This window comes from Lampetra planeri, chromosome 4 (assembly GCF_965212315.1).
Source record: "Lampetra planeri chromosome 4, kcLamPlan1.2.h2, whole genome shotgun sequence".
NCBI lineage: Eukaryota > Metazoa > Chordata > Hyperoartia > Petromyzontiformes > Petromyzontidae > Lampetra > Lampetra planeri.
Window position 1 is genome coordinate 7,747,009 of NC_136110.1, and position 27,301 is coordinate 7,774,309.

The window sequence follows — 27,301 nt, forward strand, 5'->3', positions numbered from 1 at the left end:
TCAACGTCATTTCATGTTGGGGGGGGGGGGCGGGGGTGGGCCGCAATGACTCCGAAGCAGCACGATCGCGGGAAAGAGGCGACACATTTGCGCGCGGAGTGAACACACGCGCCACGCACACCACAAAAAGGCCGCGAACAGAGTGGAGCTTTGGGCACGTCTTGCCTGAGCCGAAGGATATCCTTGAGAATCAGAATAGAGCTCCATTAAATAGGCTTTAGGGGGATAACTCGCACGGCAGATTCGCTGACTTGAACTTTCCGCTTTGTCCTGCGCGGGCAAAATCCACCTGTGCATCGGCGCGACCCCAGAGGGCTTAAGAGTGGATGGAGTGTTTGGCTTTAATTTCCCAGGTTACAAATAACACACAGACCCCCCCCCCCAACGAGCTCGCGGTGGCTTAGCATTGCATTACTGGAGCAGTTCACTGCTCCATCGCGAACACGCACTCCAGACCCGAACTACCACGCGGTTTGCAGAGCTCCATCGCAAGACACAATACATCTACGTGTCCACTCACCCACTTCAGTTCAACGACTATCGACCGTCGGTTAAAACGTTTTCCAGTGCCCGGTGGCTTACCCATAGCACTCCCTCGCGCGCCATGCACGAGATGTCCTGAGGTTACAAATAACACACAGACCCCCCCCCCCCCAAACGAGCCCGCGGGGGATTAGCATTGCATTATTGGTAGACGTCGCGACAGCAAATGAATTTCCTTATGCATTGTAACGTTTATACGTTGTTGATCAATTGTGTTCTTTTTGGGGGGAGGGGTTTGACGGGGTCATTATTTTCAACGAGATTTGACACTGCACCGTAAGTATCAGAAGGTATCTTCTTGGTTCTTTCGGTAAAGTCACGTAGAAGGGAAATAATAAAATAATAAAAATAAAACATAATAAAATAATTCTCACGACGTTTCGGCCACAACGCAAGCTTGTCGTGAGAATGATTTTATTATGTTTTATTTTTATTATTTCCCTTCTACGTGACTTTACCGAAAGAACCAAGAAGATGAATCCCTGCAGTCACGAAAGCTTTAAATCGAAATATCAGAAGGTACGCGGAGGTTCAATTTAATTTGCGATGGAAATAAAATGTTTTTGTATCGTTTAGTAACGTGTTGCCTGCTAGTTTTATGGTGTTGTTGATCGATAACCGGATAAACCAGAATCGATTACCAGTCACGGAAAGTCACGGTGTGTAACCGATTCGAATAAGAGTCACAGATGCGCGGCTTGGCACGTGCGAGTGTACACACTGCATGGCGGCAGGCCTATGGGTATGTAAGCAAGGATAAAGGAGCGGCCCCGCAATGGCCTGCTCACGCCGCTGTGAGCGGAAGGGCTTCCAATGAAGGGAACTCTTGGCCTACTCTTCTAGCCACACCTCTTCCCCACCACACTAAATCTGCCGACGGACCAAACTGGGTTGCACTCAAATACTCTTTGGTTCTTTCGGTAAAGTCACGTAGGTAGAAATAAAATAAAGCACGACGTTTCGGGGGCAACACAAGCGTCCGTCATCAGGTGGTAAAGTGTGGCCTGCTGCTGAGGCAGTCTGTTTTAAAAAGTTTGAAATGGAAGTAGCCCAAGGGTCATAAAGAAGTGGGAGGTGCTAGTGATGTTAATGTGAGAAAATAGCATGTAGCCGTAAGATAGGAGAGCGGCCTCCTCGACGAGGGCACGGAAGTGGCTATGTTAATGTGAGAGATTAGCGTGATGTTAATGTCAGATCGAAGAGTGGTGCCATCCAAAAGCAGCACATGGTCAGCAGACGTCGCAGCTGTCGCGATTTTCACCTGAAGACGGGCGCTTGTGTTGCGTTCGAAACGTCGTGATTTAGTTTATTTTATTTCTACCTACGTGACTTTACCGAAAGAACCAAAGAGTATGGATTCCTGCAGTCACGAAAGCTTCAAATCAAGATTGGGTTGTTCTCATTCGTACCGCTGGACGGAGAGGGACGGCGTGGCAGCGATGCACTGGCATCGTAGCTTCACGACTGCATCTCTGGAAGATGTAATCGAAACGGAGTACTCTGGATTGCAGCGTCCTGACCATGACGCCACTAATCTTAGAGTTTATTTGTAAGGATCCGACAAATGTTTGCAACTGGCTTGGAACTTATTATTGAAAGTAAGATGAATAACAGTGTTCTTTGCTAACGTTCATTGCCAAAGACGCAAACTGTGTCGATTGCTCACACACCTTGTAAATTGCTTAAAATTAACACGTTTGTGGGATGGAAACATGACATCCACACCGTGCTGATCATGGTGCTTGTTGACCCTACTTCAGCTAGCTGGTTGGGAGCCCAGGACTAATTCAGCAAGCGCTCGCCGACTTATGTAGGACGTGGCCACCGATCGAACTCGGGTCACCGCGGGGGCTTATCATTGCATTACTGGAGCCGTTCACTGCTCCATCGCGAACACGCACTCCAGACCCGAACTACCACGCGGTTTGCAGAGCTCCATCGCAAGACACATCTCCGTGTCCTCTCACCCACTTCAGTTCAACGGCTATCGACCGTCGGTTAAAACGTTTTCCAGTGCACTCCCTCGAGCGCCATGCACGAGATGTCCTGAGTGACGGTTTCAGGATTTACGATGAGAAATGCGAATCCACATGAGCTTGTATTTTGAATCGGCCTCGGCCATGGAGAGCGAGATGGAGAACTCGTGCGTTGCCTTGTCAACCCGTGGCTAAAGTTGGCGGGCCACGTATGATGCTGCTTGCCGCTTGCTGCCAGCTCTATTCCTGTAGTTTTTTTTTGGATGCTTGATGGTTGCGCATAAAACCGGTGGCAGCCTCGGACAAATCATCCGCTACCTCAAGGCAAATTAAGAATCCCAACAACAACACACACACAAAAACGATGCTGTGGGCGTCATCACGGCGAATCGCATTGACGGGGCTTAAGCAAGCGCAATAGGCTTACTTATTTAATGAAGTCCCTTGCGAGCCGTCCGTCCGCCCGCCCGCCCGCACGCCCCAAAACCAGTCCCCGGCGACACCGAAGCGAGTCATCGACGTGATGGGAAGTCTACCGGAGCCTACCTAACAAACCAAAGGCACTGCCAATATTGGGCGCTGCTGCCGCTGTTGCTGTGCAGGTGCCCCACGGACGGTGTAGAGACCCCCACGGATGGTGTAGAGATCCTCACGGACGCGTAGAGACCCCCACGGACGGTGTAGAGACCCCCACGGATGGTGTAGAGATCCTCACGGACGCGCTGCTGCATATTGACCCGTAGAAATACGCACGTATATATATATTTTAAATTGTTGTTCCGAATCGGAAAAGCGATCAAAGATGGGCAGCCAGAACCAGGACAGCGTGGAGCAATTTTTGGACTCCAACCCGAACTTTGCGCAGGAATACTTCAACAGGAAGCTGCGCCCGGGGTTGATTTCGGCCATGTGGGACGAACGGATGGGCGGCGTAGCACCCTCGTACGTGGACATCTCCAAGGTGCAGGAGAGCGAGATCCTCTTCGACCTGGTGTGCAACATGTCCGAGAGCATCAACATGGAGAAGTGCATGCACAAGTGCCTGCGCCACCTGGCTGGCCTCATCGACGCCGACCGCTGCAGCCTCTTCATGTACCGGCAGCGCAACGGCACGCCCGAGTTGGCCACCCGGCTCTTCGACGTCACCAGGACCTCGTCGCTCGAGGAGTGCCTGGTCCAGCCCGAGGCCGAGATCGTGTTCCCGCTCGACTTGGGAGTGGTGGGACACGTGGCCCAGTTCAAGAAGACGGTGAACCACGACGTCAGCGAGGTGAGTGGTGCGCCCGCCGAACAACGGGGCGAAGAGGCGGTGGCGACGCAGAGCGGCCACACGGCCACGGTGGCCGTCCTGGGCCGCGAGAGCGACGTTGCTCACGAGACGTCGCGTAGCTCTGACAGGCGCCGATAACAAATTGCGAAAAAAAAATTAGAATGGCCGAGATTGTAAAAGGTATAAAAATAATAATAATATCAGTCAATAATACTGGCATCAAACATAACGTTAGAACTATTTCCAGTTGGTGGCCGTAAAATTACCTATTCTTAGGTTTTTTCGGTAAAGTCACGTAGGTAAAAATAAAAATTAATAAAAGTAAAATAAAAGTAAAATAAAAATCACGACGTTTCGGAGGCAACACAATTTTTTTACCTACGTGACTTTACCGAAAAAACCTAAGAATATGAATCCTTGCAGTCACGAAAGCTTCACATCTAGAACGTAAAATTACCTATTCAAGAAATTGCATCAAATAATCAATCCAATGCACGAGCCATAATCGACCTTATATTGAACATGATCAGAAAATTATATTCTGATAACATGTATGTGCCTGAATCAATACTGGTGGGCTGCCAGATGTTAATTGATTCAAGCAAGCCTGCCTCTGCTGATGAGACGCTGCCCTGTCAAAACCAGTTCCGAATTTTGCTTGTACTGAATTAATGCTACTAAATTTAACCCTCAGAAGACCGTGGGATTGTACAAAAGGTACTTCTACATTTTTACGGAGAGACAGATGATCTAGGCGACGTGTTGTCTGCTTATCATTTTTTTAAAGTTGCTAATGCAATAGAATGAATGCACTTTATTGCAATAGCAAGTACTGCAGTGTAGTGTTTACAGTGCTGTACCAATCTTCTCGGTGTGCTTATTATCAACGTGCTCGTGCTCATTCAATTGCTAAACTTTTTTTACGGAGTAAACGAGAGTGGCATGCAATTATAGAGCAATGCGAATCACGGCTCCATTGTTTGAACATAAAACACACATCTTCATTGGCGACTCCTGGATCAGTTTTGCTAAGTTTTTTAATCACAATTTAGTGTTCTTAGGAAAGACCACAACAGTAATGCCCCTTTTTTTATTTCCCAAGGAAGGCCTCAATGAATCGGAAGTAGATGTTTCACAAGAGTCCTGCATTGCGATATTTGGTCAATTCCATTGATGAGCGTTTGGCTTTTATGCGGGAAGTAAATCTATTTACTTCGAGAAAAACCACCACGGGCATACAAACGGATGCCATTCAACGTTCTGCACAGATCGATTTAAGAATTCCTGTACTGCCATCTCCCCGCCACGTCGCCACTCTAGGGCCTACAACGTTTTGAATTGCCAGGCAGTGTCCCATCCGAAGACTAAACGACTCTCAGCTCTGCTAGGCTTCTGAGGGAATGACAAGATCGTGTGCCTCAAGGGTGATGTGGTCATCAGCGAAATGCCGGTAGGCTTCTTCACCGTGTGTTCGGTGGAAATAAATATATTTAAAGTGAGGCTATGTGCTTGGTTTGTAATCCTGGTTGTGAACGACTCGAGAAGCCCTCGTATCCGCGGTGATGTGGGGAAACAATAACTCGGATCCTACCCCCCCCCCCCCCCCTTATCCGTGCGGTAAAAACTCGCGGATAATGGGGTGAATTTGTCGCGCGAATCCTCTTAACCACGAACAAAAATCACGGGCAATGGGCATTTTCGCCGACCCTGCAGCTGCCGTGGACAATATGAGCTGCGGGTAATAGGGCCGTGGATGAGATGAGTTTCTGCTGTCGTCACGTTTTAAAATTACACAAGTTACATTTAAGGGACACGTATGGCAGGCAGCTTTAGGACCCAACTTTACGGCAAAAAAAAAAAACTTTCTTAGGTGGCACGTCTTTCAACTGCCGAATTCCATCACGATCGCGATGCAGTTGGCAGTCTTCTTCTACATCTTCTTTCGCTACGGCTGCTGGTAGCTGCAAGAGCAACAGCGAAACAATGTCGCATTCAGGCGACCAAGCCAAGGCAACAGCATCAGGAGCAGCGGAGTAGTCGCGTTTTAAAATTATACAAGTTGTATTTAAGGGACACGTATGGCAGCTTTAGGACCCAACTTTACGGCAAAAAAAAAAACTTTCTTAGGTGGCATGTCTTTCAACTGCCGAATTCCATCACGATCGCGATGCAGTTGGCAGTCTTCTTCTACATCTTCTTTCGCTACGGCTGCTGGTAGCTGCAAGAGCAACAGCGAAACAATGTCGCATTCAGGCGACCAAGCCAAGGCAACAGCATCAGGAGCAGCGGAGTAGTCGCGTTTTAAAATTATACAAGTTGTATTTAAGGGACACGTATGGCAGCTTTAGGACCCAACTTTACGGCAAAAAAAAAAACTTTCTTAGGTGGCACGTCTTTCAACTGCCGAATTCCATCACGATCGCTATGCAGTTGTCAGTCTTCTTCTACAGCTTATTTCGTTGCGGCTGCTTGTAGCTGCAAGAGCAACAGCGAAACAACGTCGCATTCAGGCGGCCAAGCCAAGGCAACCGCATCAGGAGCAGCGGAGTAGCCGCGTGTCACTGTGATGTCTCCTTCGTAGCCACCGCATTGTTCCGTCGCAATTTTGCCTTTGCAAGCGCGCGCGACCTTGAGGCAGCCTCGGCGATTAGAACCCATCGTAATCAGATCACCAAAAATAGATGCAGATAAGCGTGGGTGGTTGAGCGTTACACAAGCCGTGCGCCCGTGTCATTTGGGAACTCTTTCTCACGAAAAGCCAATGCCGTCCTCATAAATTGCCGCTTCATTGCTGCTCGCCGTTGGCAGCGCTGTTTGCACAATAAATGTGTGTTCTACGTGCAAAAGGATGAATGTGCCCCCCCCCCCCCCGAAAGTGATTCAAAGTCGCACTTGACAATCAGCAAAGTCGAATACGATGTCACAACGACGTAAACTGACGCCATGCACAGCGAACGCGGCGTGTTTAATCGTTCAACAGCGATAGTGCAAGGGGGATGGACGGTGGCTTAAATGTCATCAGGCTGGGGGGGTCTGTTCCAGCTGACGATGTCCGCGCCCGGCACACCGCAGCACCTCCAGGATTCCTCTCGCCGTGGCTCTGGCTACTGCTGTGGCTTCTAGCCACCTCCGGGATGCCACAAGCCGGAAAGCAAAAAAAAATTCGGCGTAGAAATTAACCCCTGCATTTACGCACGTGAAAAATGCTAAACAGCTTCACGCCTTTACACCTGTTACGGGATGTTGTCATCGTACAGACAAAAACTGTGTGTGGTGTGGGGAGCGGTAAGTGTTGCAGTTAGCCAACACCAGTGACGATTATCTGAACCGGCCCTGGGTCTCCCCTAAGTCGGCTCAGCCTCAAATGAGTACCTGGCGCGCCGTGTGAAAGCATCGCCACTGGGGAGACAAAGACGGCCGGGCGTGGTGTTGGCCACCCACCCCCGTGTCCCGTGCCACGGCCTTCGCAGCTGCTGCTGCTGGCTAAACAGCACTTGCCCCAACAGTCTGTGAAGGCTACTACACGGGCAGGGGAGGGGTGAGATATTTGTCATCGGTGTTGTGTGTGTGTGTCTGCTCAAGGGCAAGCTGTTCAGCAACTTTGTGGACAAGCTGACGGGCTACACCACCAAGAACATCCTGGGGACCCCGATCATGAACGGCAATGAAGTGGTCGCCGTCATAATGGCCGTAAACAAAGTGAACGGGACGGCGTTCACAGCGCTGGACACGGAGGTAAGAGGTCACCGTTGTCACCGTTGTTGTCTCCACCTCATCAAACAACCCCTCCCCCCCCCCCAATCTTCCAACCCCCATCTGCAATGACCTGACCTATAAAGGTCGATGCGACGAAAACGTAGGCAGGAAGACGTCTTGACAATTCTGGCAAATCGCCCCGGTGAAGCTGGTCGCTGTAATCGCCAGCGAAACGTATCGAGACTCGGAATTGTCAATTCTATGGAGTTTACCCTCCACGCACACAACCGGTGTGTTGAAGCAGTAACTAATTTGCTCGTTTTGTTTACGTGACATAACTTACTCATTGGCAGTGTCGGGTGGTGGTGGGTTAACGACACATTTATATTTACGCGATCTCACCCATGACATCTCCGTCACGTCACTGTCCCACCACGTTAAACAATGAACGTCTCTGTTTTTTAAACACTTCCTGTCACCCGCTAAACGGGCCTTCTGGGAGTACATTGGCTCAATATAAGCCAACGATGCAGAGTCTTATCACAGTGCCGGATTAAACTAGTGCGGGGCCTGTAGCATACGTTATGTAGGGGCCTTAGATTCAAAAACACATATTAAAACACATACATTTTTAACTTGCATAATAAAGTAATTGTATTTTTTCATTTGCTATACAGCCAGATAATACAACAAATCGCTAACCTTAAACACCCAGTCATTCATAGTTTTCGTAAACACAATCGGAATCATGACACTTTCTTCGCGTTTTTATTCCGCAGGTGTTCCTGAAATACCTCATCTTTGCCTCAGTCTGTTTGAAGACGTACTACCTCTCATACATGCACGCGTGCGAGACACGGAGGGGCCAGGTAAGCAACGACACTCCGCCACCGCACGCTTGAGCCAATCACAATCTCTCACCGTTGACTTGGACACTTCGAAATGTTAAGTGTTCCATTTTTGTATATATAAAAACAAAACTACCCAGCACAACTGAAAAAAATGTGTGCAGGTTGGAATCCAATACGAATTATAATGCACACCATAGCATCGGTCGGCTCCCCCATCATACCATGCATGTCACGTGATGTCATCATCCTGCGTGTATGTAATGCACAAAACCTTGTTGTTGCACAGCTTCTCAAAAAAGTCACGCCTGAAAAATATCATGGGAACTCTCATTTGCAAGTGACCTGCGCATGAGCCGTATCTATACCTCTTTTTTACAGAGCTTAAGGAGTTGGCATTTCCTCTCTCTTCAATTCAATTCAATGTTTATTTGTTACACAGAAAATCCCCGGCAGTCAGTTGAGTCCATCCCCCTGCTACCACTCGAAAACACGCGGCTTTCATGTCACACGGGGTGGCTGTTGTCGATTTGAACCCACGATCTCAGCGGCGCAACCGGCTCAGCGCTCCGAGGTGGTCGCTATTGGCTCGCCGAGCCAAGTCGCCTTGCTCGTGAACTCCGTGCAGGCCGCAGTGGCTACAGTCCGACTCTGCTCTGTTGCAGGTCTTGCTGTGGGCGGCCAGCAAGGTGTTCGAGGAACTCACGGACATCGAGCGACAGTTCCACAAGGCCATGTACACCGTCCGCGGCTACCTCAACTGCGAGCGTTACTCCGTCGGTCTGCTGGACATGACCAAGCAGAAGGTTTGTTGAGGAAGCGAAACATTCCACATCAGCGATAGGAGTGTAATGGTGTAAATGATGCAGGAGACGAGTTGACGGAGGCAACACGTATTTATTTATAACACTCTACAGTAACAGTCAGCTATACTGCCTAGGAACACAGCCTACGGCTACGCGTGCCTGACACCAGCTACGCTCTCAGGTCCTCCGGCTATGTCCTTCCTAGAGGAGGCTATCTGACCCGACCTAGCCAGGGTACGGGTCCCAACCACTGGCCCATCGGACCTGGCCCTGATAAGGACATCGGGAACCGGGGGTTCCCAGGGTCTCACCACTGAGCTGAGCCACACAGAGTCCCGGCCCTGATAAGGACGGCGGGGCCAGTCCCAGGGTCCTATCTAGCTTGCTCCGTCTTCCTTTTTGACTGGCTCCAACGACTCCCCGAGCTCTCTCGCGCACCGCCCTATATACCCCCCTGCCCCCGAGGGGCGGGGCTATATGCGGACGTCGATGTAGCCACCCCATGCACGGACCGTGATGTAGACACCGGCTACATAATGGCTCGCTACACCCCGGTACGTACCACCTCTATAGGAGGGAACCTACGGCATGCAAGCCCAGGTATGGCCCGTGATTTAATTTGATAAGGCTCACAGCCACATGAGGCCTGTCATTTCGAAAAGGCCTGCAAACTGTACTAAGCCATCACCACAATCTTCTTAACCCCTCTAATCAGGTATTAGAGGGGAGGATATTTGAAATCTGGAAACGGTGTTTTCATGATTGTCTTGCGCTCAGTCACAAGTTATTTTTCTCAATATTGTTGGGTGACGACGGTGCGTATTATTAATGTGCGGACCACCAAACATGTTTGACAGTTCTATTCAGCCCTCGGTGAGGTATAAAGGTTCCCCACCCGGGGTCTGCGGGGATGAGCAGCACGAGTGACGAGAGAGTGGCAATCACTGCAAATCGTTCTGGAGTCTAGAATATTCAGGAGCCTGGCGGAGTTCAGGGTTCAATGTCTATGCAAATTTACACTTGTGAGGGATGCTGTGGTGGTTTCGTGGGATTCAAGTTTTTCACTTCTACAGTCTCCCTCTCTCTCTCGGGCCTGGTAACACATATCAATTCATCATCATCTGTCTTGGTCTGTTAACTCCTGGACAAAGGCCTTTCCGTGCTAAAGCCATCACTTATGGCGATGTGATGTTACAATCGATCTCGCTCCTGGACACGAGCCCATCTCATTGGCTCCATCTCTGTGGTGATCCTCTCGGCTGTATTCCCTCCTGGATGCCATTCGGCGAGCAGTATCAGTCGAATCCATGAGCCGCGATGACTTCGAGCGATGTATCCTACCCAAGCCCACTCATCAATACATGCTCATTTTCAAATAACAATGCACATATTAAGCGTTTCCTTCATCCAGAAAATTCCCACTGAATCCCAACATCAGGGCTCAGCAACCAAAACAACAAAGGAGAAGCATTTTTTTTTCCGAATTCGGTAAACAACTCAATATTTCTCGAGCCGCAATGCGCGTACATACCAGACAGTGGCCCTTAATAAATAAACCTCACGAAGCAGTCCTTAAAGAACTGCAGGTTAATAATTTAATAATAATCATTTACATTTATAAAGCACCCTTAGAAAGTCGTTCTCAGGGTTCTGGATTGCCGGACCGCTGCCCTAGACTCTGATTGGTCCACACCAGAGACAGCTTTCTTTAGAGCCTAGTCTCAAACAGTGTTCGATCAGAGGACGACTTTTCAAAGACAATGCATATACTACCAGAGCATGTGTTTTTAATTGCATGTTCGCCACAAGTACATGTGGTTAATGCAGACGTGATTCCTTGAAAAAGTTTTCTGTTTGGTGTTTTAACATCTTAATGTTGCCAGAGAGGGTAAAACCTGTTCCTATATTTTGATACTGGCAAGGGAGGTCCCGTGATGGTCTGTAATTGCGTTCGTGATGTTCTGACCACCGCTTATGTGGCCCTTGCCCTGCAGGAATTTTTTGACGAGTGGGCCATTCAAATGGGCGAGGTCGCACCTTACAAAGGCCCCAAAACTCCGGACGGAAGGGTGAGTTTTGTCTGCCGGAAAACGAAGTCTCGCATTTTTTTTATTTTTAAACAACAACGCTCGCACGCGCCCCTTGACGACCCGTCGTCCGTGTATGTATGTGCGTTTGCACGTTGGACTTCTTTCGCATGTACGGACAATTCAGCCGCCGCTTGTTTTTTTTATCTTCAGGAAATTCACTTCTACAAGATCATTGACTACATCCTCATTGGCAAGGAAGAAATCAAAGTCATCCCGTGAGTTACTCGGACAGACCCTGGCATGTTAACGTTTTGCACTCCAGTTATACCACTGCCTCCATTTCTCATAACGTGAAATTCCACTTGTCATCGATCGAATAGTACTGTATTTTAATGGAATGTCCTAATTTGTTATGCCAGATCCCAAAATCAAGGACATTTATTTTGGAGGCGTAATGCTTCACATATAAATGGAATATCACATGTTCTTTAAATACATATATAAATACTCAATACCATTACAGCAGATGCTGCCATTTGTATTTGTCTTGAACATTTGCTGATACGATTTTTTATCTGTACACAGGTTTCCCCTGAGGCTCTTACGCTGCCTTAAGTGCATTGAATTGAAATAAGAGAATACACTTTTAAATACCTTACAGCGTGCCACTTTTATAAAGAGGTCGGAGAGAGATTTCCTGTCAAAAAGCTGATTAAGGCCTCACTTTTGAGCTCTTTCAAATGCCAGATGTCGTATAACTTTGAGATATTCCAAATGGCGCCAGACGTCACGTCGCTTCGAGATCTTCCAGTGACCTCAAAATTATTTATTGTCACAATCACATTTCCACTTGGGAAGGTCTTCACCATTATTGTTCAACGTGCATTTGCATCTCCGACTGAAATACAAAAATAAGTGAGTATCGCCACCGTCTATAAAGGATCAGTGGCGTAGATGTCGAGTGTGCAGGCGGTGCAACTGCACTGGGGCCCACGTGTCAGGGTGGGTGGAGGGGGGCAGATGCCAGGCTATGAAGACAGGTGGGGGGATTGGACTGGGCGGTGGGTGGGTGGGAAAAGATAATTTCATTCCTAATCATAATATTTATTGATACTGGAGAAATCCGATGAGGTGCAAAGCTCTTTTTCACAGATGTCCATTAGGCGCCGATAACAACTTTACATCTTCTTGGTTCTTTCGGTAAAGTCACGTAGAAGGGAAATAATAAAGTAATACAAATAAAACATAATAAAATACATGTTTTATTTTATTATTTTATTATTTCCCTTCTACGTGACTTTACCGAAAGAACCAAGAAGATGAATCCCTGCAGTCACGAAAGCGTTAAATCGAAACAACTTTACAATAACAATACAACACACACAATAGTAGTGCAATGTACAGGAAAGGCAAACGTCACCCGTAAACATACAAAACGAAACAATGTTTTATCCCACCTGTCGAAGCCCACTGAGATATCAACTTATTTTTCAGGAGCAACCTGGCCATAAATGATAGCTCAACAAAGTGGCTTATCATGTGGCAATTTACAGCAGCAAAACCATCGAAATAATCTGCACCATGGGCCCGTGCCAACCATGCTACGCCATCGGGAAGGGATCGTGTCGCTTTAGATACTTTTCATTCTGCCCCACGCGATGTATGAGGTCAGGATTAAGGACAAACGCAGAGTCATGAAAAATATTTGTAACGAATGCCTCTTTCCTTTTCACAGAACTCCACCAGATGACCACTGGGCCTTACTCAGCGGCCTTCCAGTCTACGTGGCAGAATCCGGCTTTGTAAGTTGCCTACTGTTCTACAGAGGGTGGGGGGCATACGATCATTCATACGCAGGGCATGCATCAGAGGTCGCAATCGGGTACCCGATACCCGTACCCTACCCGATACCCGGCTACCCGTACCCGGCCGGGTACGGGTAGCCGTTTGCGACCCTGGTGCGGCCGGGTACGGGTAGGCCGTGAGTCACTGGTGAGTAGCCGTTTGTCACTCATTTCGGGTAGGGTACGGGTACGGAACGGGTACCCGTACCCGGCCGGGTACGGGTACGGGTCGCCGTTTGCGACCCTGGTGCGGCCGGGTACGGGTAAGGAATCATAACCCGTTTGCGACCTCTGGCATGCATCTCCCTCGTAAGGTTTCCTGAATTGCTCTCCAGTCGGATCGATGGCCTCGTAGATTTCAGGCTCCGGGTGTAACTTCTCATGAGATCTTTCTCCAACCTCTCCCGTGCCCCTCAGCAGCAGTGGGGCATGAATCAGAATCAGAAAGGGGCAGTGGGGCTGGAGAAAATGTTTTCTTGAGCACAGTCCCAGACAGCTCCAGCTTAACTTAAGGCCTGGCTTATAGGATGCTGCGAGTTGACGATGCTAAGATCTATCGTACGATAGAAGATCCAGGATAATTGTATCGTCCGTTTTGCTAAATATTGTCCAATTGCGCCTCTAGCCGCTCATTTTTACTTTAAAATGTAAACTTTTTTTTCGTAAAACAATTATTTAGGAATCAACAAATAAGAGAAGTAACAGTTGTAAATATATTGACATTAACAATTATATTTGTGCATTACAAATAGTTTTCTGGAGTAACAGAAGGAATCAAGGTTATATGACATTGATTTCATTAGTCATGTTATTATTTTATAGGTTTACTGTAACTGACAGCATGCGCATTATATGCGTTACATTTATAAATGTTCATTGCATTGCACGTAATGTCTAAAATCACTCGGGGTGCTTTCATTATTTGTAATATAAAAATAAATGTATTTATTGAATAAAATCACAACCGTGAATCTTGCCAAGTCATAAATATTCCAGGGAGGGCGAATCATTCCACCCCTGGTACGTAATTCAGTTGTCGTTGTCGTTACCGTATTGATCAGGTTAATAATTAACCGTTTGTCCACTTTGTGATGCAGATCTGCAACATTATGAACGCTCCTGCCGATGAAATGTTCAAGTTTTCTGTGAGTAAACCAGATGCTATACCACTCGAATTACTGATAACCCCACGTGTACAAAACAACTGGCCAATCTTTTGCGTACTTTTCTAGTGATGCTGTAATGGCAGTGGTGCCTAAGTACATTTAACAACTAAACTAATTCGTAAATAACAATGCCTTAGAAGACAAAATATATACACAATGAACAACATGGCAATGGCTCTTCTTCATAACGCATTAATAGAGAGGACAGAGAGATGGGGTTAATAAAGGATTGTAGATTGCAATTAACACCATGCGGCCTGATGATAATGAATTTTTTTATGTTTTCTGATGACCAGTTTTTAAATAGACATTTGAACAATCACCTACTAGTTTGCTATTCAGTACCAGACAAACCCTTCGATAATCAAGAGTATTACGAAATAAACTAATTTTATTTTTAAAGTAAAATGATACAAATGTTGCCGGCACAATGCATTGTGGGACGGTTTGTTCTTGTGGCAGTGCATTCCTGGGTCCGATCACAATGTCAGCATCCAAAGTAGCCGTTGGCAACCTGCGGCCCGTGGAGCCCCTCGTGGTGTCCTGGTCTCAGTGTGTTAGGGTGATGCGTGCCGTCACGATTAGTGCACAAGCACGATTTCAAACTTGCGGCCCACTGAGGCAAATTAAGGCCGCTCAAGTCTAGGTTGCCCATCGCTGATCTCAATGGTGTTCAGATCCGATGAGTGATAAAGCTCGTTTTCACAGATGTGCAGGTCGGAGCAGGTCAGAACGTTACAACAACAAACAATACAAAAACACGATAGGGGTGCAAACTATAGGCAAAGGTAAACACATCGCTGAGAAATATTACACAAATACAACTAAACCATTTTTTAGCTTACCAGGTGAATCCCACCGAGCTATTAGCTTCTTTTTTAGAAGCAACCTGACCACGAATGATATATTCCTGGTTCTTTCGGTGAAGTCACGTAGATAGAAAATAAAATAAATACAATAAAATTATAATTAAAAATTAAACTAAATTGAAAATAATAATAATAGCAAAAAACCCACGACGTTTCTATCACAACACAAGCGGTCTTCATCAGACCGAAAGAACCAAGAATATTAATTCCTGCAGTCACGAAAGTTTTAAGTGACGAATGATAGTTCAACAAACTGGCTTATCACGTGAACATTTGGAGCAGCAATATAATCTGAATAATCTAAATGATGATGTCAGCAGCACAGCTCGGGTTCTGCAGTGGAAAAACAACTCGGAGGCTCTTGAGCCAAGCCGGGCTGGTTCGGCATGATCCCGAACGCGGCTAATTTGTGCAGCGTGATAAAAGGAATCCTTATCTACGGTCCACCTCCTGGGTTTTTTTTTCGAAGCAGCCGTCGCTCCGTTGTCGATTTGTTCCGCAGCTCAACCCCGTGGACGAAACGGGCTTCGTGATGCGAAACGTCCTCTCGCTGCCCATCGTCAACAAGAAGGAGGAGATCGTGGGCGTCGCCACCTTCTTCAACCGCAAGGACGGCAAGCCCTTTGATGAGTTTGACGAGATGATCATGGAGGTGAGCGTTTCATCAACCGCGGTGGCTGCGCGCGTGGCTGCCTGTAATGCGGCATCGAGGTTGGTGGATCGCCGCGCAGAAGTTGTTTGGCTCCCTCCGTGCGAGCGTTCGAGGATGGTGCCGTACACTGGCTTGCCAGGAGAAGGCGGTGCAGCAAAAATGTGGACCCCACGTGTTCCAAGTGGGATAGAGCGTTGCCCCCTTGCACACGTGGGGTTTTACCCGGGTGCTCCGGTTTCCTCCCACGTTTAAAAACCCAGGGCGCCGCGGTGGCGAGATATTATCTTCCTCGCCTGGTATGCATGAGATCGTGGGTTCGATCCCGACCCTGATGCTTGTGTATTTGGAGTTTGCATCTTCTCCTCGTGGTCGCGTGGATTTTTCTCCGGGTCCTCTGGAGGAGGTATCACTCAGTAATCTGCACAAATAGGTACCCGAACCCACTGCCCTGCTGCAAATTTGGCCACCTTGCAGCTAAATCCTATAGCACCTGGTATTATCAGGCAGCCCACTATCCAGGTATTAACCAGGCTCAACTTTTCACTCATTTTCTGAGATCTGATGAGATTGGGCACATTCAGGATGATCTGGTCGGAGGCATACTCGTTTTAAATTTGGGTGCCAAATACTGCGAATGGTACGCTTGTTTTTTCGTATCAAACATCCACACTACTCAATCTGACACAGAGAGTATGAAAGTCGGAAACGTTTCTCAATTCAAGTCGAGCGAAGAGCTTTGACGTCACAGCTAATAAATACTCTTACGCAGGACTTCATGTCTCGATTCATATTTTCCGGGTCACAGGTAGACTGCAGTCGATGACACAGAGATAGCGAACGGTATACTGGATGTGGTGTGTCGGGTAAATAAATATTTCCCGGATCGCTGCCCCGCAGAGGCCCGGTTAAAATCTCGCCCTGATCGTCTAACCACGTACAGTAGCGTGTTCAAGGAGATCCCTAATATTTACGAATCACGTGTTTAAGCCACAAATCTTACCATCACTGTGATGAGCAGCAATCCTTTTCTGTTGTCCGTCGTTCGTTTCAGGCCCTGACGCAGTTCCTGGGGTGGTCCGTGCTGAACACGGACACGTATGACAAGATGAACAAGATTGAGTTCAGGAAGGACATTGCCTTGGAGATGCTGTTTTACCACAACAAGTGCACTAACAGCGAGCTTCAAACCGTCATAGTACGTGTTTGATGGTCTCGAGGGAACTTCTGGGGAGGCCGTCATCCCACAGTGAATTGATAATGACTGCCTTATTACACATTAGGCACCATCTGGGAGGAACATGTGTAAAATAATAATAATAATGTTTTACGTTTATTCTTCTATGTAAAATATTTGTTTTAGTCTTTTGCCAATTTAGACCTTCGAGAACAAAGTTGTGAAGCCATATATTCATAAGCAGACCTGTTTTAACTGAGAAAGAGAGTTGAGACTAATCCAGAGTTTTCCAACTTAAATTCTCCTTTAAAATATTGTTCTGGAAGGCCCATAGGCTAAAGAACAAAAAGGTATTATTTAAAATGGAGAAATTGAATGTTTGTCTATTTATAATAATTTTGCACGGCTTCTAGGTAGGACCCGTTCAGTTTCAATATTCAGGCTCAAATCTGATATTAATTTTGTGCGGTTACATTTGTTGAGTCAATGTCCTTCTTCAACAACTGGGGAAAAAAATTTGTCTTTCAGAAAAACAAAGAGATCCTGGACAAGGATATTGAAAACTGCTCAGAAGCTGAACTCAAAAAGTTGGTCGTAAGTATCGAAGAGCGAGTGAACGCATCTCCAGCAGGGTTCACGTTTGGTCTTTTAAAGGCCTCACCTCATTCTTTGAGGCCCCACCTCTTTCTTAAAGGTCCCACCTCCTTCTTAAAGGCCCCGCCTGTTCTTGCTCAGCTTTCTAGCAACACTGAACGTGGCTCCGCGAGTCACGGTTATTTATGTCCGTGAAAAATTACTCGTGTTATGCATTGCATTATCATTGTTGTTGGTGTAGACCAATCAGTTTCAAAGACAATGCATATATTTCCAGAGCATGTGTTTTTGTTTGCATGTTCGCCACAAGTATGTGCCGTTAATGCAGACATGATTCCTTACAAAAGCTTTCTATTTGGTTTTATTGCCAGAAAGGGTAAAACTATTATTATATTTTCATATCATTATTGTTATTCTTGGGTCTTTCAGTAAAGTCACGTAGATAGGTTCAAAGAAAATAACAAAAAAATAACAAAACCTATCTACGTGACTTTACCGAAAGACCCAAGAAAATGAATTCCTGCAGTCCCGAAAGCTTTAAGTCAAGATCATTATTGTTGTCATGAAGAGCTCTTTTGACTCGCTGCTGATACACTTTGACAGGAGGTTGAATTTCGCAATCAAGTTAACTTTACATTTGGTTGACATTCAAGTAGCTGAAGAAACTGTCATCTTATCTACATGGTCCGATTCAGATGTGGATATTTTATCTGTTAATGCTAAGTGTGATTATAAGAGAGTCTTGTCCAAATGATCAAGTTCAAATCGGAGCAATCTTATTCTCTCTGAGATTAGAGCTAGGCTGGCCCTAACAAGATCCGTTTAGAGTTAGGAGAAGTAACAGCAGCAGATGAGAGTGTAAAGGCGATCGGCATTACCTTGTGTGGCCAGAGCCACGCATTAAAAAGTTAGATGTTAACAAGATTGTCATCAATCATAGTAACAGCCCAATCTCCGACAGCCTAAAATCGGTACTAGCTAAAGGGTTGAATTTCGCAGCCGCCCCTAAACACACCACCAGTGGATGATTGCTGTGTTTGATTCGCACCTGATGACGGTTGCTTGTGTTGCGATCGAAACGTCGTGATCTAGAAATTTTTCCACCTACGTGACTTGACCGAAAGAACCAAAGAGTATGGATTCCTGCAGTCACGAAAGCTTCAAATCAACTTGTGGAGGTTCTTGAGCCTCAATATTTTCTGGGCAACTTTCCATCGAGAGCGCCGGGAAATTGCAAAGCGCTACGTTCGAGGTCACTGAAGTGGAAACGACGAAATGTGCAGTGGACACCTACGGGCTATCTGCCCATTGATCTTGATGATGATGATGGTGATGTTCGATTCACGGAGAGACTTAAGAATTCAAGTCCCTCCGCGATTACCGTCACATCTCTCTTTCTCGCCACGACGCAAGCGAGAAGAAGAGTTGGGCGAGGAGGCATCACTCTCGCCAAGGGGTCATTCACAGCGGTGGCCGTAACGCGACCTTTGTTTCGGGCCGTGCAGAAGCAGGAGCTGCCCGACCCCAAAGAGATGGAACTTTACGAGTTCCACTTCAGCGACCTCGAGGAGACCGAGTTCAACCTGGTGAAGGGAGGCATGAGGATTTTCTTCGAGCTGGGCGTCGTCGACAAATTCAAGGTCCCGCCGGAGGTACACTTATCGGGCGTGTTTCTGTTTCGCAACGAGTAGCATTGGAAATGATAAATCCGCGAATGAACGAATCGTAAACAGTCAGTGGTGTCTATTCATTCATTGTACTGAATTACAGCAATAGTCATTGCAGAGGGCGCCAGCAGTTAGAGCAATACGCCGACAAACTTGACGGTAACTCGAGTTCGATTCGCAGCCGTGGTTAACGCCACTTGGCGAGTGATGCTGCAAATCGGTCGGTCCGGTGCGTGCCACCTTCACCAACGCACTTCAAGTGGGAAGAAGCGAGAGTAGCCGACGAAACTCCACCACACAAATGAAGGGGGGTGACCCTCAGTACTGCCATCTCCTGGCCGGCCATCTCGCAGCCCCACGCCTACAACACCTGGCAAGTTGTGGTGGTCGCCCATCAAACTCACGACTAGGATCAACTCTGCTTGGCTTCTAAGATCCAAAGAGATTGGGTGTGTTTAGGGGTTAGTTGAGCGTACTTTTTTTTCTAATTGCGTGTGAAGTTTTATGCAGCTTAAGTGGAGTAGAGCGAACAATATGTTTCACCACGAGGACTTACAAGCCCTGAGGTGTGGAATTGATGTTTTTTTAAATCAACATTTGTGTTTCCGTTCAAGCAATAGCTTCTTCTACTTGTGTTATAATCGTCATTGCAGTAACGCAACAGCGAATCACAATGGTAACGTACAACCTAAGAAGAGCGGCACAAGCCCTGTATCTAGGCCGAGTGGCCTGGACATGCTTTATCCACAGCGGTGTAGCTTTTGTGTGTGCAGGCAGTGCAACTGCACCGTGGCGCATGGGTTGGAGGGGGCCCAGCCTCCTGGCTACCAAAAGGGGAGGAGAATGAAGAATGAGGCCCCATTTAATTCCCGTTCACCAGGGAGGCCATTGGCAAACAGACAATGCCACTGCCAATCGCACATTAAACATAGTCACCGAGATGAATATACACCTACGTAAAAAATGTCATTGTCCAGGGTCACACAATGCTCCAATTCATAGCCATCATCACCCACGATGTATCCGCTGCTGTGTGAACGCCTCCCCCCCCCCCACAGCATTCTCGAATTAATATACTTTAATTTGTTTTCTTTATTTCCAGACACTGGTGCGTTGGATGATTACCGTCAGCAAGGGCTACCGCACTATAACTTACCACAACTGGCGCCATGGCTTCAACGTGGGCCAGACGATGTTTTCGCTGCTGATGGTGAGGACCTCCGTCTTTTTGCCCGAAAACGGCTCTATATTGCCATTGCTTGGACTCTTAACAGCGACAAAAATGCATAATTTACACCCTCGTGTTGTGCTTAAAACAAATATTGTTCTGCTTTGCTTGCAAGAGTACATCACGAGATGCTTGAGACAACAATGAATTGACTCGTAAAAGGCTTTCCACAAACGCATTCACGCATGTATACTCATTAGCAACGTAACATTAGCGTGAAGGCTAGCCAGCATTGAAGACACTCTTCCGAAAAGCGGCATTTATTTACGCGGCCCTCCGCTTGGCCACCTCTGTTCATGAATCGCCGGCGGCTAAACGTCGCGGCGGCTCTTCTTGCCCACGCAGACGGGGAAGCTGAAGAAGTACTTCACGGACCTGGACGCCTTCGCCATGGTGGCGGCGGCGTTCTGCCACGACATCGACCACAGGGGAACCAACAACCTCTACCAATTGAAGTAAGGCTGTTGTGGTCCCCGTCTAGCACTCGCCCGTGAACCGCGGGGGAAATGGAGACGGATAAAAATTAACCCGTAAAAACAAAGTTTTTCACTATAAATCCTTTATTTGCGTGGCGGCTAGAGTCCTCTCGTCCTCTGGCTTGAGATGGCTGCCACCTTTGGGTCAGATGATTGTCTGCCAGCATTAAGCAATTGGCAATTAAATATTATAATTTTTTTCCCTAAACAGCGTAAAATTTTGGAAAGTTTTTTTTCACGAAAATTAATTGTCACGCACAACGAGTCTGTGTGGAAAATGTCAGCTCGATTGGATCACGGGAAGTGGGTTAAAAAACGACCGAGAGATTTGCACGGTCGTAAGCAAGCATGCATGCACGCAAGCACGCAAGCAAGCAAGCGAACTTAATATAAAGGATGTAAAAAGGTGACAGCGTGCTGGAAAGAAACGAGTAAGAATCGCACACGAGTCGACGGTTGCTGCGGACAGCGAAAACGAGTTGATATTGTGACCATAACTAAAAGATTTTTTTATTTTACTCGGTAAGGCCCACTGAGCTACATAGCTTTTTTACATTAAGCGACCTGGCCACAAATGATAGCTCAACGAAGCGGCTTGTTGCGTGGACATTTATAGCAGCCAAATACTCTGGACGCGTGTCTCTCTAAATGTGGAGGGAAAAACCGGAGGACCCGGAGAAAAATCCACGCAACCACGGGGAGAGAGACACGCAAACTCCAAATATACAGGCACAGCTCGGTACTCCCAGCATTACTTGCATGTCACGTGACTTTTACACGCTGCATGCGTGTTTTATACAGCCTACGTACCAGTTTGTTTTCCTTTTTAGATATCACCAGTACGGTATTGGCATCACTGTCTACCGCTGCTGCCCTGTGTCTCAAGGGCACGCTGTTAGGAATGGTGTGCTTCAGCCGCACTTAACCTCACAAAAATAATATTCAGGGCCTACCTTGGCTCCTCCCACCCTCAACCAGTATATATACAAGGACTGTTTTATTGGAATTTCTCTCACTTGATACAGCTATCGTGCTGTGACGGTTCCACCTGAAGGCGGAAGCGTGTGTTGCTTTCGACACGTCGTGATTTTTATTTTTATTTTATTTTACTTTTATTAATTTAATTTTTTTACCTACATGACTTTACCGAAACAACCTAACAATTTGTTAAAACCCCGCTTGTGTGTGTGTTCATACGCCGCCGCTGCGCGCTGTGCCCGTTCGTAGGTCTGCAGCTCCGCTCGCAAGGCTCCACGGGACGTCCATCATGGAGAGACATCACCTGGACTACGCCAAAACCCTGCTCAACGACGAGGTTACTGACGAGCGCGACGAGCTCGGTTTTTGTTTGTTTGTGCTTGAGCACCGCTGCCAAATAACACAGCAGCGGCATTACCGTCGCTAATGTGCGCAGACCAGTTAGCGACGAGGGCCAGGCACTGTGCCCACGTTTAACCGCCACCAAAAAAAGAAAGGCGCTGGAACAGGACACAATGCATCCACGACAGAATGAATGATAAATTACGTCAACGCTCAGGATAGCTAATGGTCTCGTGTTCGAGCTCTGGTCGAGCATCGAGCAGTGATTGAGCAGTGATCGAGCTTAGGATCGTTTTGACGCTGGAAAAAGTCGGTATCATTTATGACGATTCCCGTTTCACTGTTCCTTATTTGTGCAAGAAGAACATACCCCCCCCCCCCCAAAAAAAAAAAATCGTATACGGGCAAATCCACGCTCAATTACTCCACATATGGGCCTGAAACTGTAACATAATTTATCATGAATTCTGTCGCGGATTCATTACGTCCCCTTGCAGTGCCACTGAATTAGCAATCGCGCTCCATTGAGTTTGGCAGCGGCACTGACGACCGGCGCATTCGCGTCGCCCTCTTTTGCAGACTCTGAACATCTTCCAGAACCTGAACCGTCGGCAGTACGATACCGTCCTCCACCTGATGGAAGTCGCCATCATTGCCACCGACTTGGCTCTTTATTTCAAGTAAGGGATCGGTCTGTGTGCACACACCCCCTCGTCGCGCACTGCCGTGGAGGATTATAGGAAATTAGCCCTTTTGCCCGTCCTAGGACGACGGAAGCTGTAATATTTACGAAAAAAATGAGCAGAGTATAATTGTATCTTGTGTAAATTGAATGGCAGTGAATATTGCACGAAAGTTTTTCATCAAAGACTTCACTGCATTTCACTGTAGCACTGTATTAATGGCAGTGAATCTGGCACAAAACGAAGTCATCAAACACCTCACTTCATGTCACTGTAGCACTGTATATAACTGACCTTAAATTTGTTCAAATTCACTGCTCTGATACTTTATTCTCTTCTGCTTTCGGTCGCTGGGGTTGAAATGAATTAGAAATCGATACAATATCTGGAAATCACCGAGAAATGTCTATTTTACCATAATGTAGAAGCATAAATTAGACTTACCTTTTGTCTCAAGTGCTGAAGAAATAAATAAAGACACCAAATCCACTTTTTGCTGCGTATAATTATTTATTAGATTCACTTTCAATAAAGAAACGTGAAATTTAAAGCGAATTTGTGAAAAAAATATTATTTCCACTCGACTTTCTTCTGGGTGAGTGTAAAAATCCACCTACTCATGAATATTAATGACGAGGGGGGGGGGTGCGGCATGTGGAGTGACGTCACGCACGTTACACACAAACAGACATTCTTGGCTCATTATAGTAGTAATTAAATAATAGCTAAGGCGGACGAACGTCCGTCTTTCTGCATAAAATTAAATAGGTTTTTCATCCCGTCAGCCTATGAGTCTTTTTTTTAAGCCAATGCTAACAATGTGTGGCACATTAGGAATGGATCACTCTTTTAATTATATCCTTGTGCAGCAAGGGAGTAAAGTGTGGTTCTGTGAAAGTCCTGATGTGCTGTACAGTGCATCAATGCATGTGTGTACAGCAGCATGTGATGACTGAGTCGGGCCTGTAGGTGGCTGGCAGGGTTAATGAATAACCGCACGTGTAAACCAGCCACATGGTTAATGGCGACTCGGAAGAATTGCTGCGTGTGACACGTGCTATTGCATTTTACAGAGTGACGGTGCTGCTCTTCACAAGATTGCTATTAACCACAATAAATGTGCTTGCCCTCGATTTGGAGCACCTGCCTATGTCCTTCATTTCGAGTGTGCAACAAATGCCATTTGTTTAAGCAGATAAACTCTAGATAGGCTTTGACTTTCACAATCAGCCTGTTGAACCAATGCCTCTGGGTTGTCTGACGTTATAGGCAAGAGCACTCCACGAACACGGTCGGGCCCATTTGTCAACAATCATTATGCGCCGTCTTGGAGGGCTACCTCCGATGTTTTTTTACTTCACCTGCCGTTGGACCACAGGTCCGGGAACCATTGCACTCACGCTATACTCTTCACTACAAGGCACGTGTACAACGTGCGTGTTTTATTTCTCTGGCTTTTAACCCGCAGGAAGCGAGCGATGTTTGTGAAGATAGTGGACCACTGCGAGACACTGGGGAACGAGGCTGAAGCCATCAAGTACATCACCTGCGACCCCACCAAGAAGGAGATCATCATGTAAAGCTACAGATGTGGCGTGCAACGCAGCAACTTACGGGAAACGAAATTCGTGCCACCGTCCCAGTCACGCATATCTCGGTGGGACTCGGACAGAGTCAATTCAGCCCCTTTCCGCTAAGTATTTAAATTTTTCATTCCTGCCAGTCTGATGGAGGAAAACATTTTTTTGCGGTTGCCCACCAGGTAGCCGTGGCGACGGAGAGGGTTTCTTTTAGCGACGGAAATTTTCTGTTGTCAAATTATCACGACACGTCGAGTCATAATCCAAGGGGTTTAAGGTATTAAGTCAAAACGAGATCTTTCAAGCTCGAGACGTCATCATAGTCGAAGCCATCGATGCCATCACCACCACTGCCACTGGCACGTTAGGGGCCATCCACTTAGTGCGTACGCATGGAGCGGGGAGGGGGGGTTAACGCGTAGCTTGCGTATGGGGGGTCTACTGACAATGTATGTAGGGGGGGGGGGAAGCCTCGATAATAATGAGTCTACATTGGCCTTCAAATGAGTTAGATAGTCCGGGCGGTGGACTATCTGTTTGCTCAAACACATTAATATTATTAATTCTTGATCGTTTGTGCGTGGATTAAATATCGGCCGTTCCATGGGATTCGGGTTTGGGGGGTGTGTCAGGCGTACGTACGCAGGTGGGGGGGGGGGGGTGTATAAAAAGTACGCGTGCGTGCAGGGAGGGGTAAAGTTTTGACAGATTTTTGCGTACAGTACACGTGGCACACAGACAACGTTGTCCCACGTCCGACCGTATAGCCGCTTGTGAGTGAATGCAAACCGCGTAGCACGGTGAATTTTTCGTAGAAGTAGGTTAGCGGCGTATGCAGCGCGAAATGGAACAAACCGTACCGGCGAAGCGCGAGGTAACCCCGTCCGCTAAATGCCATTCGCAGGGCGATGATGATGACCGCCTGCGACCTGTCAGCCATCACCAAGCCTTGGGAAGTGCAGAGCAAGGTAAGACAAGATTGTGGATGTCGTGGCTTGGCTCTCCAACACGCAACCGGTGCCACGTTCTGTTTACGTGACAATCCTTGCCCGTTGGCTGTGTCGGGTGGTGGCGGGTTTCAACGACACATTTATATATTTACGCGATCTAACCCAAAAAAAAACTCTTATGGATGACATGAGGTGTTAGTATTCCCAGTTTTTTTGTTGTTGCAAGCGTCTTGTCAAACTAGCTCAGGGCTCGGCGATCTTCGTCTCCGGAGCCGCACGCGGTGGCTCTTTGAGGGGCTGGCTTCGTGACGGCCATTTATTGAGGAGCACCGTTCCCCTATTCACGCGCATTGCGGCTCCTAAAATATAGTTTTTTTATACAGAATTCGAAAAAAATGTCTCTTCTTGTTATTTTGGCTGCTGACTTCCTAAACGAGCTCCGACGTTCTAGATCCATCCTCCATGATAACCTCGGCCGTGGCCATGTCGGTCTGCTTTTTAGTCTGCCCTCAAAACGTGGCTCTTTCACAATAAATTTTCATAATGAGCATGGGTATTGCGAAGCGGATGCGTAGGACATTTTTTAATGCGGCACAATTAATATTTTGAGTGTTGCACGATGCATGATGGGCTTATTGCAAGGCTTATACAAAGGGGATATATGGTAAATGGCCGAATGCTGTATCATTACTACATCAGTGGGATGTGATGTCTAATGTGTGTTTATTGTAAGGCTTATGAAGAGAGGATGTGTGGAAATTGGTTGAATGACGTGTGAATGATATGCGAGTGTGATGAGGCATTACGTTTGGGCTTATTGTACGGCTTATGAAGAGAGGATGTTTATTGACTGCTTTAATGCTCTGTTCTTTATCGAGTGCAGTGTCATGGTGTTTGTGTATAGGGTTCATGAAAAAATAAGAATAGCCTTTACCCTTAATAGCAATAAAATAAGTGTTAAAAATGTTCAAACACCAAATATGTATCCATTGCAGGGCATCAAGTCTGCATTAATGACACACACTTGTGGCAAAATATGCAAACAAAACATGCTCTGAAAATTATTAAAAATATATGCGTTGAACATCTTAACAGCTGTTTTATTATTCATATTCTTTGGGTCTTTCGGTAAAGCCACATAGATAGAACAAATAATAAAAAATAATAACAATATCACGACGTTTCGATCGCAACACAAGCAATCGTCATCAGGTGAAAAATATAGCGGCAGAGCTGCTGACAATATATGGTGGGAGCGCTGCTAAGGCAGGGAGTTATAAGGGTTTGAGATGGGTGTAGCCCAAGGGTCAGTGCAGAGCCGGCCCAGCCACTAAGCGACCCTTGCAATTGCAAAGGGCCCCGTGGCCAGCAGAGGGCCCCCTAGAGTCACTGCTAGCTCGTGGGTGAAAAAAATCATACATCAAAGGGGCCTCCAACCAAATTTTGCTTAGGGCCCCCAAAGGTCTAGGGCCGGTTCTGGGTCAGTGGGTGGGGTAAAGCCTATTCTCATTTTCCGTTATCTTGATACTGGCAAAAAGATCCCATAGATGTGTATCGGGTTATTGTAAGGTGCCTTGGAGTACCGCTTCAATGAAAGGTGCAAAATAAGTTTGACTTCCGATTATTGTTGTACAAACACGTTAACTTCCTCATATTATACGGAATACATTCAAGTTCAGGCTGCTATCTAATGATGAGATTAATTCCTCAAGTTCAGAAACGTTTGGGTACATTCACAGTTACCTTGAACAACAACGAGAAAATAACCGAAAATAAGGCATTTTACAATTATACTTGTGGAAATAACATGAGGCCACTAAAATTAGAATTTAAATAGCATGCATACTCCATGATACAGGTTTTATTGGGTTAGATCGCGTAAATATATAAATGTGTCATTAATTCTAGATTTGAAGCTTTCGTGACTGC

At 46.7% G+C, this 27,301-nt stretch overlaps 1 protein-coding gene across 1 annotated transcript in view; it reads left to right on the forward strand.

The window, feature by feature from the left end:
- The first annotated feature begins 3,321 nt into the window (after window positions 1-3,321).
- PDE6C (phosphodiesterase 6C) overlaps window positions 3,322-27,301 on the forward strand; it is a 32,959-nt gene continuing 8,979 nt past the window's right edge. The window contains exons 1-18 of the mRNA XM_078593860.1: window positions 3,322-3,789; window positions 7,372-7,524; window positions 8,265-8,354; window positions 8,999-9,139; window positions 11,134-11,208; window positions 11,380-11,444; window positions 12,905-12,971; window positions 14,111-14,158; window positions 15,551-15,700; window positions 16,752-16,895; window positions 17,403-17,468; window positions 18,974-19,120; window positions 20,238-20,345; window positions 20,709-20,818; window positions 22,067-22,154; window positions 22,739-22,839; window positions 24,311-24,418; window positions 25,327-25,390. Of these exons, the coding sequence (XP_078449986.1) occupies window positions 3,322-3,789; window positions 7,372-7,524; window positions 8,265-8,354; window positions 8,999-9,139; window positions 11,134-11,208; window positions 11,380-11,444; window positions 12,905-12,971; window positions 14,111-14,158; window positions 15,551-15,700; window positions 16,752-16,895; window positions 17,403-17,468; window positions 18,974-19,120; window positions 20,238-20,345; window positions 20,709-20,818; window positions 22,067-22,154; window positions 22,739-22,839; window positions 24,311-24,418; window positions 25,327-25,390 (2,193 nt within the window). The remainder of the gene's footprint in view (window positions 3,790-7,371; window positions 7,525-8,264; window positions 8,355-8,998; window positions 9,140-11,133; window positions 11,209-11,379; window positions 11,445-12,904; window positions 12,972-14,110; window positions 14,159-15,550; window positions 15,701-16,751; window positions 16,896-17,402; window positions 17,469-18,973; window positions 19,121-20,237; window positions 20,346-20,708; window positions 20,819-22,066; window positions 22,155-22,738; window positions 22,840-24,310; window positions 24,419-25,326; window positions 25,391-27,301) is intronic.